This window comes from Siphateles boraxobius, unplaced genomic scaffold (assembly GCF_051911475.1).
Source record: "Siphateles boraxobius isolate OS27281-9 unplaced genomic scaffold, OSU_SipBor_1 33, whole genome shotgun sequence".
NCBI lineage: Eukaryota > Metazoa > Chordata > Actinopteri > Cypriniformes > Leuciscidae > Siphateles > Siphateles boraxobius.
In genome coordinates this window covers 792,501-812,500 of record NW_027508953.1, presented here as the reverse complement: position 1 = coordinate 812,500, position 20,000 = coordinate 792,501, and the positions used below count along the sequence as shown (strand labels likewise).

General features: G+C 37.6%; 1 protein-coding gene and 1 long non-coding RNA gene across 7 annotated transcripts in view; one reads left to right on the top strand and one right to left on the bottom strand.

The window, feature by feature from the left end:
- The window catches only part of runx1 (RUNX family transcription factor 1), a 70,073-nt gene that overhangs the window by 29,216 nt on the left and 20,857 nt on the right, over positions 1 to 20,000 (top strand). For 4 of the 6 annotated variants that reach the window (XM_077194836.1, XM_077194834.1, XM_077194832.1 and 1 more), the window contains 2 exons: positions 14,386 to 14,642; positions 15,868 to 16,024. In XM_077194836.1, the coding sequence (XP_077050951.1) occupies positions 14,386 to 14,642; positions 15,868 to 16,024 (414 nt within the window). Of the gene's footprint in view, positions 1 to 11,486; positions 11,924 to 14,385; positions 14,643 to 15,867; positions 16,025 to 20,000 lie in introns of those variants that run through there. The other 2 variants (XM_077194837.1, XM_077194838.1) reach the window with 1 other exon arrangement.
- On the bottom strand, positions 5,335 to 11,864 carry LOC143701507 (uncharacterized). Its single transcript, XR_013190122.1, has 3 exons — positions 11,779 to 11,864; positions 7,582 to 7,696; positions 5,335 to 5,617 (listed from the first exon to the last, which is right to left on the bottom strand). It is a non-coding gene; the product is annotated as an uncharacterized LOC143701507 (long non-coding RNA).

The following is a 20,000-nucleotide window of genomic DNA, read 5'->3' as shown; positions in this document are numbered from 1 at the left end:
GAAACAATGAGCTCATTAAAGTAATGAATATTGTTTGTTAAAAAATGATTATGACATTTAGAAAAATATCGCATTGGTGCATGTTGATTCAGAATATGAGATCTAGGATGAGATTTACTCTGCTAATATCTGTTGAAACTGTCTAATCTCGTGAATGTCTGTCCTGACAGAACAAACCTGCGCTTTAGAGTCAAAAGCTCTTTCGTTGGTTCTTCTCAGTGTCCATACCCTCATCCGTGTGTCAGAAAATCAATCAGCCGGTTTAGAGGATGGTCTGTGTTGAAAACTGTGGAGCTTCTGAATAATTGACTTCTCGTGACCCTCCAGCCCGAGACACACACACATCCTCACGTCCTGACGTTTCCACACTCTCCATGCAAAACTCACCACCATGATGATATGATATGATGTGCTGGCTGTTTGTTTAGTTGTTTCACACTGGCCGTGTTTCCATTACTGATTTGTGCAAAACTTTTGCGATATTTTCTAAATGTCGATATAAAACTATTGCAAATATACAGCATTTCCATTAACCCATGTTATGCGACTAAAACTTAATTTCATATATATATATATATATATATATAGATAGATAGATAGATATGAACAATGTAAATGCCTCAGAAAAACTTGCCTGAAACGCCCACAACACAACCTCTGAAAAATTAATTTGCCAAATATATGAAACCTCTTATAAAACTATGTAATATTTTTGAAAACGGTACAAATAAATGAATGTTCACCTTTTATTTGTATTTAGCCTTCATACAAACAAGAAATGTGAAATCACCTTATCAATTTATTAATATCATATACATATACAGGTAAAACTCGAAAAATTTGAATATCGTGCAAAAGATAATATATTTCAGTTATTCAAATTAAAAGGTGAAACTAACATATTTCGTATATATAATTATATACATATGCATGATTATACTTTTCAGAGGGTCGACATTTCTGTATTTAAAGTCCTTTTTTTTATTGATTTCATGTAATATAAATATTTTCTGAGATTTTGAATTTGGGTTTTTCATAAGCTGTAAGCCATAATCATCAAAATTATAACAAATAAAGGCTTGAAATATCTCACTTTGCATGTAATGAGTTTATATAATATATTAGTTTCACCTTCTATGTTGAATTACTGAAATAAATGAACTTTTCCACGACATTCTAATTTTTCGAGTTTCAACTGTATATAGTGTGTGTGTGTGTGTGTGTGTGTGTGTGTGTGTGTGTGTGTGTGTGTGTGTGTGTGTGTGTGTGTGTGTGTGTGTGTGTGTGTGTGTGTGTGTGTATGTGTGTGTGTCAATTAAAGATTTGCGCAAAACTTTCGCGATATTTTCTAAACGTCGATAAAAAAATGATTGCGAATATACAGCGTTTCCATTAACCGATGTTATGCGACTAAAACGTAATTAGTTCCTCTCGCGATAAATCATCCCAAAACTCATGGCAACGGATGTTAGCTAGTTAACACTAGCCGTTATTATTAATGTGAGGAGACGCTGGCGTGTTTTCCCAGCATTAATGGCGCTTACACTGTGAGCGGCACATATGAGGTGTTTCTGGGTGTTTCTCACTCCTTTCTGCTTCAAGCTCTTGATTGTGGCATTTCTTTGTTGTTTAGAATCCAGTATTCCCGTAATTCTTTTCTTTTATGGGTTTAAAGAAGAACTGTCTCGTATTCTGTCCCAAAAATACCGCGTCATCTTTAAAGAATGATCGACTTATACGTAGTTACGTATACTTATACGTTTCCATTGCAGTTTTGCAAAATATTCCTTTTTGGAATTGCCTTAAAAACCACCTCATAAAAACTTTTGTGCGATATATTGGAGTTTTTGCAAAATTGGCTTGTTTCCATTGGGAGTATTTTCAATTTTAATTTGCGCAATTTGAAGGGTAATGGAAACGCAGCTATTGTCTGAAAACAGTCCTGCACTCTCACGTCTCTGATCCTTCCTTCAATGTTGCTTTCAAATAGTAGACTTCTCAAATAAGCCACATGATTTGAAGGGCCTAGCGCAATTGACTTTGTAGCTACACCGACGCATGTATCATTCCTATTTTGCACTCGACGCACAGCGGACTTTCCCCTGCACAGACGCACGTAGGTAAATTAGGGAATGAACTTGCGTTCCCGTTCAGGATAAGAGGAGATGCTATTTTAAGGGCGCTTGCTTGGCCATAATGTAGCGTTTGCACAACGCCAGAGACTATTTATAGAGACATGCCACTTACTCAATCCTCAATACAACTATATAGGGAAAACCCGTAACGCCAAAGATGGCGGTTGTATGAACATGTCCCGCCCCTCCCACTGGAAAGCCAATCGTCTGCTTTTAACAGTCAAGCCGGGAAACATTTAAGCCTATCGTCTGGTTCCACTGACGCATGCGCACAGTTGAGGTTTGCGACAGTGGAAAATACGTTACTGTTTGAAAAGGCGGCAGATTTGATATGCAGTGTATGTGTGCGTTGTGTAAATATCAGACATCCCAAGTGTCTACCGCATATTTATAGCGGCTCCCTGATGCCCGCAAATTAGTTCAAATCTCCCAGAATCTAGAGCGAGTGAGCGGAGCTCACACATACTGTGCTTCAAACCGTGTAGCACGCGCACGTCAGAGATGGAGAGAACCCTTGCGCATGCGTAGTAAAGTATAACCTGTGGGGAAAAAGGCGTTTTAAACCTTATTTTGGGGCAAAGTCATCAAACTTTTTCAGCGATTTTTATCATATTTTACTGCTGTTTCTATACATGCAGTTTTTATGTCCCGGTGACCAGTGAATGTGCAGTTCTGACTCTCTGCCCATTCATTTAGATAGGAGCCTGGTCTTGTTAGTCCGAAATAGCTGCCCGGAGGCGTTGCCAAGATGGCGGCCGAGTGGCATGACTTGCCTAAAAGGACTTTGACAACGCGCATACACTTTGCTTCTCTCATCTACACAGATGCAGCAGTTTTTGCAAACCATACACAAGGAAAAATATTACCACACGAGGGAAATCATTGTGGTGTCCATGAAGATGTGAAAAAATAGGCATAAATCTAGCTTACACATTTACCCAAGTTATTTAGGCTTATTGTAGTAATGACGGATCAAACCTGTTTGATCAATAGTGGCAAGAAACAAAGGTATATAAGGACGACTGACAATGTGGGTTGTCCGTCAAGAACCAGGAAACAAAATTCTGAAGACTGTGAGTTGAAGTTCATTAAAAACCTTACTCTTCAACTTACCATTTTCTCAAATCCACCATCATAGCAATCCGGCATTGAACAAGCGCGCCTGTTTTTAAAGGGAATGTGAGATGACGCTCTCATTGGTTTATTTCACGTTACGCCCAAACCACACCAATTAGTAATGTAGCGCCTTCAGACCAACACATTTTAGAGATACTTGCGTTTCAGATCGTTAAAATAGGGCCCGAAGTGTTATTCACGCATATAGCATGAACAGTTAGGGTTTATATTATACACTGCACCTCTTGACCAAAAATCTATACACCTCTGGATTGAAATAAACATTGTGATTTTATCTCCATCAAGAGGTGCATACATTTTTGCTCAAGATCTTGTATTGTCAATGCAAGAGTCCACTCTCTGTAAAGCTTCCTCTGATATTGTCATCCTGGAATAAGGCCATGATGTGTCTTCCTACATGGTTGTTTAACTTTCCCCAAAAAACACGAATGTTTCTGGGTTTCCGTGTTGTCACTGTTATACGGTAGGCGGCGCTATGACGGATCTTCTGAAAGAATACAGAATCTCCAGATCAAAACACAGGTGAAGAAGAAGCAGAAACAAGTGATAGCATATGTAAGCAGATGCATATGTAAAATAGCGGGATTATCAATATTAAATCAAAACTGCCTAATGTTACTGAATGAAATTATGACACAGGACGAGTTACAGGACTGTGAAGTTTTGGGGTGTTGATGGACTTGATCGACTCCATCTGTGTTTAGATCATCGTTCTGAATCCCATCCAGATGTAATCTTTCACAAAAACACGTTTTTTTTTTGCTCAAAATGTTGCTTTTTTTATGAAACTTACCCATATTCAAATGTTGATAAAAAAAAGAATGCATTAAGCTAGAATAAAACAGGTCTTTTATTTATTTATTTATTTTTACCTTTTTTTACATAAATTGCATGTTCAGATATTCATACAACAAAATATTGTGTGAGCCATGAAATTTTTGTGAAAATGATCAAAAAACCTGAAGGTGGCTAGCAACTTTTCTTTTAAAAAACCCTGGAGTGGAAAGAGTTAAGAAATGAAAAGCTACACTCCATCAATTAGAGTTAGAAGAGTAGTTGCCAAACATATAGAAACATAATAATCACTACAATAATGATCCAATCATAGACTCATTTGCCTATTTAAATCGAAACAGTGACTTCTTTTATTATTATTTTTTGGACGGGCAGTGTATATTAATATTGCCACAGTTTGGTGCATTACAGTTTTTTACAGTCGCTAGGACACATTTATCAATACTTAGGTCACTTTTTCTTCACTCTTCACACACAACAGAAGTGTATGTGGGCTAAACTGTGGATCATTTATCATTGCTTTGGCACAAAATGCATTCAATGACAACATCTTTCAAATTACATTAATTCTTTTCTCACTTCGACACAACAACCGCCAAAACTCTGTGTACTTACAGGCCAATTTGCACATGCTTACATACTGTTATCAAAACTGTTAAACTTATGTTCAAAACAATAACATAATACAAAACTGAATATGACAGCAATTTGCTACATTTCTACAGTAATATTGTAATGAAATATATTTCGAATCTAAAAATGAAATGCTATAAAAACAATTGGACAACTGAACCAACCACAGCTGATTCCTATTGTATCTGTATCGGTGAATGGTGTGTGTACAAATTCTTGTATTTTGTAATTATTCTGTGCAAAAAACAAAAAAAAGACATAAAATATATTGAAGCACTGCATCATGTCTGATTCATTCCAGTAACATATATTGCAGTGAATTCTAAACAGTAGAGAGGTGTGCTTGTTTTACAGAAGAAAACATTGTATAATGCTCCTGTTGTTAGTGTTTTTTAGGTCATTGTTTTGTGGGTGACAAAGTGTGTTTGTTTTCTGTCAACCTTTGCAAGTGTGATGGAAGAATATGTTGATTTGAGACATGTATGAAGTGATATGGTAGTTTTAGTGCATTTTGAAAGTCAAATGAACTGCTGTGCCGAGCTGAACGTTGGTTTGGAGAACTGTGTGAAGAGTTTTGAAAAAGTGACCTAAGTATTGAGAAATGTGTCCTAGCGACTGTACAAAACTGTAATATAGGATTCATCTGACATGCAGCCCGTCACAGGTGTGCATTTGCGCTTCAACTATCCGTTTTAGAGTAAATACACTGCTTTATTTCAGTTAGTTGTTTGATGTTAATATAGTTGATTGTGAGCAGTTTCTTCCTTTAACCCATTATAATGCAGCAGGATCTCTGGTTCCAGTATACGAGGCCTCTGGGAGCCGTGATGGAGGAGATTGAAACTCTCAGCGGGACCGTCTCGTGTGCCGTTGTTTCCTCACAGGAGACTCTCATAGCGCTTCTTCTTAAAGATACACTGCAAACACGAGGCAGGTGTTCACTGGCACAGAGTCAGCTCAGTAGTGCACAGACTGGAGGATCATGGGAAAACAGTGCCTTAAGACTGCAGTGACGTCAGAATGAGTGTCTCTCCGTACGGGAACGCTCTGATCGGCAGCAGTGTCAATACAGCTGGAGGAAGAGTGTGAGTGTGTGTGTGTGTGTGTGTGTGTGTGTGTGTGTGTGTGTGTGTGTGTGTGTGTGTGTGTGTGTGTGTGTGTGTGTGTGTGTGTGTGTGTGTGTGTGTGTGTGTGTGTGTGTGTGTGTGTGTATGGTCCCGGGCCAGAGGACATCTGTGCCTGTCCTGTCCACATACTCACACAGATATAGTGTGTGTAAGTGCATCAGAATGGTAAATACTCCATGTGTTTGTCTTTTATAACATCCTTCGTGTCGAGAGTGTAGCGTGTGATGCCTTAAAATGCTGTCTAGTTAGGCAGCTCACTTGGTGTGTTTGTGTGCGTGCGTGTGTGTGTGTGTGTGTGTGTGTGTGTGTGTGTGTGTGTGTCAGAGTGCTTTGCTCTGTCACTTGGCTGTGCTGCTAAACGATATGTCAGAAAATCAATTAATTACTTTTAAGCAGCAGTTAACGGCTTCCACACAATACAGCCGCATGAATTATTAAAGAGGACGAAAGCTGAGTTATTTTCCTCACTCTCTCCCTTAACTAACCTCCCAGTACAGAGCAGAACACACACCGTTGAGACAGACTGGAGCTTAAAAAGAGACAATAAAGACAGAACGGAAAAACAGGAAACGAATTGATACATTTGTAGAATGTAGAACACATTCTGATGTTGCTATGGAGTTGCTAAGGTGGAATTTAGAATGTGTCTGATTTTCTATGTTCTTGAAACAAGGTTTGCCATCAAAAGTCAGAGATCTCAGTTTGATCTCAATCATTTCTCATCAAATAATCTGAGCTGCTCCGCATTGAATTAATAACTCTAGACTCTCACCAAATGTCAACTAGTGACTCGTTGATGTTTTTATTTTGCCAAACAAATTTTGGTAGAAACATCTGAAACAAAAGTAATTATAAAATGTTTTAAATTCATAAAAATAGACATTGTTCTATCGGTAACACTTTACAATAAGGTCCATTAGTTAACATGAACTAAGAATGAACAATAATTATTCAGCATTTATCGATCTTAGTTAATATTCATTTCAACATTTACTAATACATTTTTTTAAATCAAATCTTGTATTTGTTAACATTAGTTAATGCACTGTGAACTTTCATGAACAAACAATGAACAGCTGTACTGTATTTTTATTAACTAACATTAACAAATAAGTAAAACAGTAAGTTTTTACCTGAACTTACTAACATGTTAGTTCATGTTAGTTAATACATTTTACATACGTGTTACGTTTTATTACATGTTTTCACCAGACACCGTACTGTTCGCTGAGTATCGAGTAAATAATATAATAAAAATTTATATTATTATATCCTATTAATATAGTTTATATCTTGAAATTTAGGTAATTGCTTGAAGCATTTATAATATTTTTCTTCTCGTGAATATATGAAGCGATCTTTGTTTGTTTTAAACGTGATTGACTGATATTCAGTCTTGGGTTTGGTCAGTAGTTTTGGCAGCATTGATTGTCGGGCCCCAGGAAGCCATTATTGATCCTGTGTGGCCCCGGGGTGGCCCGTCTCTGGGGGCCCGTAGGGGACAGACTGCCTGCGGGCACAGGGCAGAACGACATCTAAATCTGTGCCGTTTCCCGTTAGTGTGTGTGTGTGTGTGTGGGTGTGTGTGAGGAGTTTGTGAGAATTCAAAAGGCAAGACTTGTATTTTCCGAGAGTTCGCTAGAGGAGTGTGTGGTTTGAAGCCGTTGTTTATCTGTGTGGTATCAGTGGTGACAGGACCTGTCACACACACCTCAGTCGGGATGTTACGACCCTCACGACTTACTGTGGCTTACCAAGCTTTTCCTGCAACACACCCAGACAAAGTCCTCGACGCCTCTGAAACTCCAGCTGTGGTCTGGATTGAGTCTCTGCCAGTGTGAGTTTGAAGTCTCTGATGCCAGCTTTCATCTGGAGACCAAAATAGACATGCACACTGTTCAGTAAACACTACAGATCTGCCATCTTCCTGACGCACTACATAGGGAGCATCCTAACTGGAGATCACTGACCTAGAAACGCCAAGGTCACGACTTCAAAACTGCTCAAATGAATGGCTTGAATGCAACGCAAGTCACTGTGGATTAAAGCATCTGCCAAAATGCACTTTACGTTTACATTTATGCAGTTTTCAGACGCTTTTATCCACAGTGACTTAAAGCTATCAGTTCATGCAGAATCAAACCCATGTGCATAAATGTAAATACAACTTTATATATGACTGATTTGAAAACTAATAATCATAAGGTACATAGCACAAATATTAGATAAAATAGACAACGTTTAATTAGGTTAGATTAGCAATCTTTTTTTAAAGAAGTCTTTTCTGCTCACATTTATTTGATCAAAAATACAGTAATGATAATACAAAAATTATTTCAGTTTAAAATTAGTGTTTTCTATGTGAATATATTTTAAAACGTAATTTATATCCTGTGATTTTCAGCATCATTACTCTTCAGTGTCACATGATCCTTCAGAAATCAGTATAATATGATGATTTCTATTTGAAATAGAATTTTTGTAACATTATAAATGTCTTTACTCTCACTTTTGATCAGTAATGCATCCTTGCTGGATGCACGTATTCATTTCTTTAAATGAGAAAATCTTCAGGAGGAGCTTTCAAGTTTTCTAGTTCTGTAGGAAACCTACTTGTGAAACCAAAACAGAATCTAAACTTTTTCAAAAATGAAAGTCAAACTAGGTGTTTTGCCTTCATTTTTAAGTATTTTTTAAAGAAATTAAAGCTGCTCTCTCATGCGTGATTGGACCGTTTTCACTGCATCAAGAGTAAAATAAAGATGTCGGGGGAATCAGTGGCTAGATGAAGTGAGCGGGACAGAAGCGCCCCGGGGCAGAGAGACGCGCCTGTCTCCTGAGGACATGCTTTCTGATGGGATATATTAGTCATGACTGCATGTCAACTTTTAATCTGTATTTGGTGTAATACGGAGCAGGACGGTGTGAGACGGGAGAGTATAAAGCCAGCGCGGGGAAGCAGGGAATCCATATTTCTCTGTTGTGAATCCTGGATTGAATCAGAACAGGTCCAAATGAATTCAGGCCCTTTCAAAGCGTCGGGACCGATCTCATGGGCCATGTACTTCATGAGGAGGGGCCGAAACGCCAACGCACTCTTTGGTAAAGCCTCGACTCTTCTAGTTTCTCTCACACTTTCGTTCTTCGTGAATCACAAACGTTTTTTTTTTCCTTTTCTGCTCGTCGTCTTCTGGTTTTTATCTTTCCCTCGCTGTAGAATGTGAAAGAGGAACTGTTGAAATAGGGAACAACAACTTCATGTTCCTTCGTTACGTGTGTGTGTGTGTGTGTGTGTGTGTGTGTGTGTGTGTGTGTGTGTGTGTGTGTGTGTGTGTGTGTGTGTGTGTGTGTGTGTGTGTGTGTGTGTGTGTGTGTGTGTGTGTGTGTCCTTAAAAGCAGGATTTTGTTTTTCAGAAGAATATTTCAAATTCTCTCATTTGCTTAAATGGATGTTATTTCCAAGTAACAATATGCTGACAGTCTGATATGAGATCTGACATGATTTGATGTTTGCTTCCTTCAAACATTTTCCTGCAAGTCGCCTTGTGGAAATGTTTCTAAAGGCCAAATTATAATAATTGTATTCATTTCTGAGGGAAGAAACCCATTTATAGTATTATATTGTATTCAGCGTGTGCTTCCTCCGTGGCTCGACCGAACATGATCAGATATTTGTAACCCTGCAACGCTTGTCAATATATTTTATAGCCGACTACAAGCGCTATTGATTGCTCAACTTTCAGAGATCAGATTACTCTAAATCAGTAAAACACAAGACGCGTCCGAGACCTGCGGTGCCTTTGTGCTAGAAAATCATTTATGATTGGCATGCATGTTATATTATTTTCCCTGAAATTGATTTTTGCTTTCAGATTCAGCTGTTTTTATATGCTTTATTTGGTCGCTTTGAGTCCAAATTATTATTCGTATAATATATATATTATTCCATTTTAAATCAGTTCAACTATATCATGCTAATTTTAATGAGGGATCATGTCTTTTCATTGTAATTTTTATTCAGGCACTTTTAATATTTAATATTTATTATTATTATAGGTTATACTTTGTTAAGGTGACATAGTTACGTTGCACTTACTCAAATAAGTATTGATTAATTACATGTACTTACTATTGAGTTACGGTAGGGTTAATTACTTGTAATTATGCATAATTTACTGTTTTTACTATAGTAAGTAAATGCAATAACATGTAACAACGTCACCTTAAAACAATGTGTTACCTAATTATAATATATATATATAGCCTATTCTTTTCAATATTTATAATAGATATTATTTTATTCTCATTTCTTTAATATTTTTAATAACTCAAATGTGTCATATATGTTCACAATCAGATAAACATCAGGGTAAAAATGAAACGACTGACTGAAGTTCCTGATGTAATGAACAGGACAGTCTGTATTTTCAAAGTGACTGACATCAGGATTTGCATTTTGTTTTATATTTAATGCTCGGTACAAACAACAAGGAAGATGAGACATGACTAACACGGATCTCATAAAGCAGCTCTTTACATTTTTACAAATGAATCATGACCAGAAGAGAACCAGAACTTTTAGTTCTTGGAGTTATTGTTCTGAACTTCTCCATTCCTGATTAATAAAACACAATCTTGTGGGAATTTTACAGTCCTGACTCCTGATGAATCTCAAAAGCACAGTTTAATAATCAAGCTTTTTAAGAAGCCATCAGATCTATTTAAATGTAGTGTGTCCTTTAACAAGGGCAGGCAAAGGTGATGATTTGTTGTGGATTTGGCCTTAAAACACGCCGTCAAGTTATTATTATATTACCATGCAGGAGGTAAATAAAAAACAAAAATGTGTGTGAGCCCCTGATTCAGTAACTGTGCTTCCTTTACAGAACTGACAGTCTTTTGTCAGATGTTTAAAATGCACATTATATTCGTTTTACCGAAAACATTTGTGTGTTGCTTCTTGCCGTTTCCACTTCATGCATTATTATAAGTCCTAACACACTCCTTATGGCTCTTGCAGAGCGACTGCTGCCCCCTGTTGGCTATAAAACACACTAGATTAGATCAGCAGTTTTTATCTGCTGATGTCTTTGTCCTAGAAATAATACTAAACAGTAGTTAGGACTTTTGACTATTGTGAATTTTTATTTATTTGCAAAATTTATTTGTCATCTAATTTATTAGAAGTTGCTATAATGGTAATCTGCGTGTTGTGCTGATATCATGTTCCTTCTGATAAAATAGAAAACAACATCTGCTGGTACAAAACAAGCTTAATGTTTTCTCCCACTGTATTGACATGCGTAATAATCGGTACGTGTCTCTTAAATTGTAGCCTATATAAAAAGTGTTTGTATGATTTCTTAATATAATATAGTATAATTAAATTAGATGTGTTTGTTGTAACTTACCCTGTATTTCATTTTCACCTGATATTCAGTTCTGTTTGATAAGTAACTTAAATCCGAATCAACAGTGAATCAGCGAGAGCGCGCGTCGAAGCACGCGCGAGGAATTCCATTGACTGCTCAGATCCATTTTTTCCCCCTCGGTTCGGACGGTCTTCTAATTGGCTTAGCCCATCGAGGTCTGTCATCACTGTCCAATGAGAGCGTTCGAGGAGGAGGCGTATGCAAATGAGGTGCCCTGGCTGGCGTTCCTGCGCTGCCCAGTGCCAGTAAAAGCGCGGATTCATTCACTCACAACGCATCATCATTCCCACCGCGAGCTGGATTCAGGAAGAATACTTTCTCTCAACAGCATTTCACTTGTATACAAGCGAGTGAATGCACTTTTTAGATAGTTTAAGACCGCGAACGCGTTGGCGTCAGGTGCGCAACTTCACGCGCACTTTCCAAAGGATAACGCGCGTGCCAAATCATCCTCTCTGATGTCTCCTGCTGAAAGAGGAACAACTTCTACATGAACTGATCAGAGTTCAGTTTTCTCACCTCACTATAAGGATAGTAAGCTTGAGCTCGTATCCTTGAGTCGCGCGCGTCAGAATCAGCTGCTCGTCTGGGATCCTGATCCTGATCCTGACTGAGACGGTGTTCAAAAGATACCAAATGGTTTTTCTTTGGGACGCCAAATACGGTAAGAGCGTTTCTGAGCTCGGGACACATGCGTAACGGCGGTTTCACGAGTCTATTTTTACGCGTCATGTTTCATAATATCTGAATGTCCATAGCTGTTAATAATCACTGAAACCTTTAACCTTAACCTAAAACATGATGTTAATGTGACATTCCCATAAGCAAAATACTACAGATGGCCTGTCTCTCGACTTCACACAAAAACTGCACAGTTACTGTCAAAGAAAGCAGTGTATAATCGTGCAAAATATAAATGGTACAAAAGTGTTAACAAACAAAATAGCATTGCATTTAAATTCGATATGAAAAATCAGCAACATGAGCAAAAATTAATAAGTATATGAATATAACTAAATATGAGAAAGAAAGAGATAAAAAATAAGACTAAATATGAATATGATAGGCATATATGTTATTCAGAAATGCACAATTTATTTTTAAAAAAAACTTTTTTGTAACTGAAGTACAATGATTAAAATGTTTTACATTCCTGGATTAAAAGCCATTTTGATATTTTTTGTTCTTATAGGTGTTACCTGTCCCAGAGATTGTAAAAAATATTATTAATATTTCCACCCAAAAGGTTGTGCGCTGAATCAGAGTCAGTGCGGTGCACCCAAAATATTGGAAAATATTATGTTTTCATATGAGAAGAAACCCATAAAACAGATTATGTGTCAATTATCATTCATTTGAAAAAAATAATATTGCATTTCATCCTTTTTATGAACATTGATGTTTTATTCAGGTCAAATGGAACTATAAGAGAATTCATGAATAATTAGTAAAATACTTTGGTAACACTTTATTTTAGTGACCTTGTAAAACATGTAACATGTAGTTTAGTAGTTACTAAATTATGCATAATTACATACAACTAATCCTAATCCCAACCTAAGTATACATGTTGTTAATTAATATTACTCAGTACTTAAATGTATAATTACACTGTAACAAGTGGACATTATAATATAAAGTGTAACCAATGGTTAGATTACTAGACTGTTTTTTTTTTTTCATTAAACCAGAATGTGAGACCAACATGAACATAAAGATTATATTTGTAAGAGCTTTTGCAGATGAATTTTTAGAACAAAAGCAGAATATCTTTTTTTTCAATCTAGTTTTCATCCCACATACATAAGAATCCGTCTTATGGGATTCTCCTGAGAAGAGGAATCTCATCTCGTTCTTTAAGTCTCGTGTGTCAGGCCTATATGGTGTCCTGCGTTTCTGCTGTTTTATTCTTTCTCTCTCTTTTCTACACCTTCTCCCACTCGCCCCAAACACCCGTCAACAGACTCCAGGTTTGTGTTTGTATTGGAGAGCGCAGTGGTTCTCGGTCACGTGTTCAGCACTCATGTGGCATTGATTGTGGTCGGCCCGAATGACCGCAGGCCTGACGCTTTTAAAGCTTTCGTACGCCTCTGAGGCACAGAAGTCAAAACCAGGGTTACGGCACCTGAATTGCTCGGAAACAGTTTATTTAAAACTTATGGGCATGACCAAAACTGCACTTCTATAGCCATTGCATAAAATGAGAAATCGTTCAGTTGAATAACAAAAGTGAAAATTACGTAACTGCGGTAAAGTTAATTCACGCTTCGCATGGCTTATATCTCGTCACTTCATGTTTTTTTATCTCAACTCAAAATCACTGTAATTCACGGCTGCAAGAGTCTTATTTTTTTTTAAGATATGTTTCGGCCTAGTAATACAGTGCAGAGCAATGCATTAACTTGCATGTGTGCATATGTATGTCCTGTCGTCAGTGGCATCAAATGTTGCTCACTTTAAATCTCATTTGATATAAATACATTAACAAATACATTTTTATGTTGTGTTTTTACAACTGTGATATATTGTAAACTATATTTTGTCTTATTGGTGCCATGCATTATAGTAATTTTACTATAGTTAAGTAGTGTTTTGTTGTCCCAACTCAAAGTAAAGTCATTGTAATAGAAGGCCGCAAATGTCTTTTATTCAATACCAATGTTTAAATAAATATTTTACTAAAAACAATTATTCTGCTTAGTAATACAGTGCCGAGCAATGCATCACTTTGCATGTGTGTATATAAAGGTCCTGTCGTCAGTGCCATAAAATGTTACTCATTCAGTCTCACTTTAGATGTAAAAATACATTTTTGAAACATCTCCGATTTATTTTTCACCGCAGTATTATATTGCAAACTTCATTTTTTCTTATAGTTTCCATGCATTATAGTGATTTGACTATGGTTAAGTAATGTGCCCAACTCAAAGTAAAGTCACTGAACGCCGCAAATGTCTTTTATATAAGATGCCAATGTTTAAATGCAAATTTTTCTAGAAATAATTATTCTAGCCAAGTGCAGAGCAATGCAACAAAGAAGCATCTCATATTTACTATTATTGCAAAAGTGAATTTAAATTTTTCTTGTTGTTCTCATTAAAGGCCTAATGCGCGCGTGTGTTTCAGAACCTGCGCCTGGGCGACGCTTCACGCCTCCCTCGACGACCCTGAGCTCGGGGAAGATGAACGAGGGTTTGCCTCTGGGCGCTCAGGAGAGCAGTGGCGCCGCCCTGGTGGGGAAACTGCGCATGGCTGACCGGAGCATGGTGGAGGTGCTCTCAGACCACCCAGGAGAACTGGTGCGCACCGACAGCCCAAACTTCCTCTGCTCCGTCCTGCCAACACACTGGCGCTGCAACAAGACCCTGCCCATCGCTTTCAAGGTACTCCACCACACACATCTTATGGGTTAATGATATGAAGAAGAAGAATGCATGCGTTTCCTTAAGAGGAGCTACTGTGTTTCTCTTTGTTCTAACTGTAAACCAATTTAGTAATGTATATTCAATCATCAAATCATATTTTTTAATGTGATACATTTTTAAAGTTGTCAATTGTAGGAGTAGTAATCTCAAATACATTTGCAATACTGCAACTTTAACTTTAATTAAACTCGCAGTAATGACATATTAGGTCTACTTGGCTATCAGACAGACTTGTGCTAAGTGCTGTTATAGACATTTTAAAATCTTACAATCTCACATTGTTTTTTTTTTTAATGCACATCCTTAATTAAGCTAATGATTTGGAGGGAAACGCCAGTAATTGTTGCTAATCTCTTGTAGTCATGGGTGACTGCAACATCTTTCATCATCATCTTCCGCATTTGGCAAATGACGGTAAAAATGCGAACCACCCAGACTTGCCAAAAGCAGAGCGTAGTCCTGCGAGGCATGTGTGCTCTCTGAAACAAAGAGATGAAGAATGAGCTGACATTTACAGTTAATATGCAAATAACCGGCTCATTTAGTTTAGATATGGAGATATTGCACAAGTGGACATGACGCTGGACAGTATAGAGAATTTGAATGTAGTTTGGGTTTCAGTATCTGCCCAATGTTTTTGCTTAATAATAAAGTCATTAAATATGTTTATTAATACGATCTATTGGTTGTAAGTATAATAATAACAAAATTACAGTAAATATATACATATACATGTCAATAATTTTTCAGTTGCATTTACACACTAGTGTTTGGGGTCAATACGATTTTTTTTATTTAAACGAATTAATACTTATTCAGCAAAGATGCATCAAATTTATCAAAAGTGACAGTAAAAACATTTAAAATGTTACATCTGAGAACATGCTGTTCTTTTAAACTTTGTTCATCAAAGAATCCTGAAGAAAATGGATCTCAGTTTCCACATCCACATTGATAATAATAATAAGCATTATTTATTAATTACATTTTAAAACATATTCAAATAGAGAAATCTATTTTTTTTTAAATCATTTTATTAATAGTTGTCACTTTTTTAGTTCTCGATCCATCTTTTCACTGTAACATAGTGTGATAATTGTCGTACGTTGTATTTTTGGATTGTTTCTAAAATAGAGTTTGGATGTAACAAAGTAACATATCTTGCTCATTCATTGATTGACAGGTGGTTGCCCTCGGCGACATCCCTGACGGCACACTGGTCACTGTGATGGCCGGCAACGATGAGAATTATTCTGCCGAGCTCCGAAACGCCACGGCCGCCATCAAGAACCAAGTGGCCCGTTTCAATGACCTGCGTTTCGTCGGCCGCAGCGGACGAGGTTAGAAGTGACGATGCATATGCATAAAACTTACTCATTTACTCCTCAATATGTTTGAGCGAAGGAAACACGGTGGATGAAACTCACCGCTGAGCCGTGACGGAGATGTTTAAATGCAGTGTCTGCGGTGCACAGAAGTCTGTGTGTGTGTACATGCTTGGTTAATTGCGTCCTATACGTCCTATTTGTGTTGATATAGCGCTCACACATCAACACAGACCACTACCAGTCGCTTCCTGTGGCAGTCAAATACTGCAGGTCTTATCTATTTAAAACACGAGCCTCTATATACACTAGCTAGTTGTCCAGCGCTTTGACATATGAAGCACTTCTCTGTGGTTCCAGAGAGCAGTAATGACATTTTTGTGGCTTGTATTTTAAATATTCAAAATTCGAAAGGCATCTCTTGGGACAACTTCTGATGGTATTCATGATGTGTGAATCGAGATGACAGAGTAGTTAGTCAACAGAATGACTAGCTTCTGGGAAATGAGTAAGGGGTCCCACAGGGCTCTATTCAAGGCCCGATGAGATTTCGTTGATATAGCCCTGCATTTTAACACTGCTGCCTTTAACACACATGCCTGGACCTGCGATAAACATACGAATGCATACACACTCCTTTGTCCTGCCCTCTTTTGTCTGCATCATCATTTGAATGTAGCATAATAGGGGCAACAAAGTCGATGTTTGCAACAGGTGTGTTTGCGTGCTTTGAGAGCAGATTGCAAAATGAAATGTTTGTGTACAGAGAAAAGAGTAAATGTTTAGTCGAGAATGTTAAACAAAAAAATATTTTATTGCATGAAAGTCTTGCATCTCAGACATGCACATCCTCGCAGACTGTTGTTTATCCAAGCGACGCTTGTGTTTTGTGTGTGTGTGTGTGTGTGTGTTTGTGAGAGCAGCTGCACTCTGCTGCGATGGAAGTGATTAGGTTTAGTGCCGGAAAAGAGTGCGGGTCGAAAAAAAACAGTAAGAGCGTGTTAAGTAAGGGAGAAATGTAAACTATGCATATCTACGCACTCTTGCTACTCTGTATTATGCAGATGTGTAGATAAGAGAGTGTGTGTGTGTGTGGCTTTTTATGTCCATCAAGTGTTTCGCTCTTGCTGCCTTGTGGGCTGTTGATACACTCGATGTCTTCGGGTGCATTTATTAAGAGTCTTGCTGTGTCAGTTAGACTTGTCAGTGCACACAAACGGTGTACAGTAACATAGACACAGATAAACAAATTATAAACAAATTCCCCCACCTCAAACACACACACACACACACACACACACACACACACACTTTGTATGGGGACTGTCCCCCTGAGAAACACTGCACTTCCTCCCTGTTTGGACACTGAGTCTCTCAGACAGAACGACTCCCGTCCAGACGCTAAACCACTGAACCACAGTGTGTGTGTGTGTGTGTGTGTGTGTGTGTGTGTGTGTGTGTGTGTGTGTGTGTGTGTGTGTGTGTGTGTGTGTGTGTGTGTGTGTGTGTGTGTGTGTGTGTGTGTGTGTGTGTGTGTGTAATGATCGTGTTAGACAGGAACAGATTCGTTGTTTTGCATTTATATTTCTTGAGAATTCATATACAAAAACGTACTGTGGCAGTGTCTGATACTAATATTACCATATAAATATAGCAGGGAATTTACATGCCTCCAAATGGTACTTTATAAAATATCATGATATTATCATAGTAAAGGACTGCTCAAATTTCATATCAGATACTTTGGTACTTTATTTATTTGATGAGGCCTTCACTATTTTTAATGACCATTATGATTGAGCGGAGTTTTGGTGTTTCTTTTATTCTTTTTATCTCTTTCTCTAATATTTTATTTATGTATTTTTCTATCATTATATTTGACTGTATTCAATTCTATTTTTACTTTTAATTGAGCAACACTTGCACAAGTGCAAAATATTTTTTTATATGGCACTAATATTCATGTACTGTGGTTTTTTACATGGTATATACCAGAAATACCACTGTACAATGACAAAAAAAAAAAAACATAGTAGTACCGTGGTACTTGTTTTGTAAGTGAGATATTACTGTGGTGCCATGTTCAAAATAATCAGGGTAATACCATGATATTACTACTAATGATTTATTCATTCACTTACACAATTACACAATTCTACCGGAAAGTTTTTTCCCCCGTTTTTTCACTATGGAACCTTGCTTAGAAATACCATGGTACATGAATTTTAGTATCATTCTGTATATTTCATATACAGATATATATCTGTATATATATATTTCTGATATATTTCATATTCCATCATTGTACCGCAAAGTAGTTTTTAAAAGGTTTACTATGATATTTAAATGGTTCTTCAAAGAGTACCATGCAATAATAATAATCATGGCACCGGGTCCAATGAAAAACAACAACATTTGAACACAATTTATTACCATATTCATGTATCTTGATAGTGCCATGGTATTTTTGAAAGTACCTTGTATTTCCGTAGAAATACCGTGGTATATATATATTTTTTTTAATACCATAGTATATACATTTTAGTACCATTTAAGTTTTTTAAGGCTTTAATGTGGTATTTACATGGTACTTCAATTCCACGCTGCCTGTCCAAAAACATGGTACTATCATGGAAATACTGCAATCTGACACATAACGTGGTACCGATACCATGGTATTTACATGGTACTCCAATGCATCTTGAAGAATACCATAGTACTTTTTTGTAAAGTGAATGCTCTGAACGTCCTGTAGTAAGTGCAGATTATTAGCGCAGTATTACAGCGTTGTGAGTGTATTTTCCCTGGATGTGATGTGATGTTTGTGTGTTGTTTATGTGTGTGTGAGATCATCGTAGACAGAAGTGGACCGGTGTTGTCAAAGCGACTGCGCTCAGAATAGCACCTGGCATCGGACTCGAGCACTGATCCCGTGTTTGTGTGTGTGTCTGCACATCTGTGCATACGTGTGTGTGTATGTGTGTGTGGTCAAACCCGTAGTTTGTCATATTTTGGGGAACAGCTTGGAGTTTTTCCCAGCTCTATGTTTCTGGCCGTATAACCACTAGCGCGCGCGTGTGTGTAACCGTACCTTTCTTTGGCCGACGATCTTAGGCCCGTTTAGTGCTGTGTAACTCAAACCTGCTTCTGGCACGCAAAGGGACGCCTCTCTGGGGTCCTTCTCATCGCCATAGCGATGAGTGACAGGTGAAAGCATCAGGAATTGTGGGTACAGACCCCAGCTCCCATAATCCTCTCAGTTCAAAGTCAAATCTGGCTTGAGTAGTTTGGCACATATTCACGTCTCGTCCAATAATGTCAGAGAATCAGCTCATTATGAAACCGTAAACTAAAATCTTGCATCTCATTATAATCTGAGTGAGTTTGTTGAATCGAGCAGCCAGTGTGTGAATTAATACAAACAGAGTCAGTGTTTTTTCCAGGGATTATTTTCAAGACAGTTTTGAAAGATTGAGCTTGTCGTTTGGCACCAGTGACAGCTAAATGGCAGTAATCCAAAATACCTCTCAAAACAACACTTAAAATTACACTGATAATAATCATAAATGTTTCTTGAGCATCAAATCATCATATTAGAGTGATTTCTGAAGGATCATGTGACACTGAAGACTGGAGTAATGATGCTGAAAATTCAGCTTTGGTCACAGGATATAAATTACACTTTACTATATATTCACATAGAAAACAGCTGATTTACGTCGTAATAATATTTCATAATTTTACTGTATTTTGCCAGAGTCGGCGCCACAGCAGATCTACTGGAGGGGTATTGGGTCAAGGGCGGGGGGGGGGCACAGCCGTTTGAGAAATATTTTGACGCAGTGGCCACATCATAGTCCAACACAGCAGAAATGCTATAAAAACATTTAATCATAGGCGTAATTTGCGGGTGGGTCATGTCCCCACCACTTTTTGCCATGGGTCGATATTGTCCCAGCCAGGGGCGTAGCCAGAATTTTATTTTTGGGGG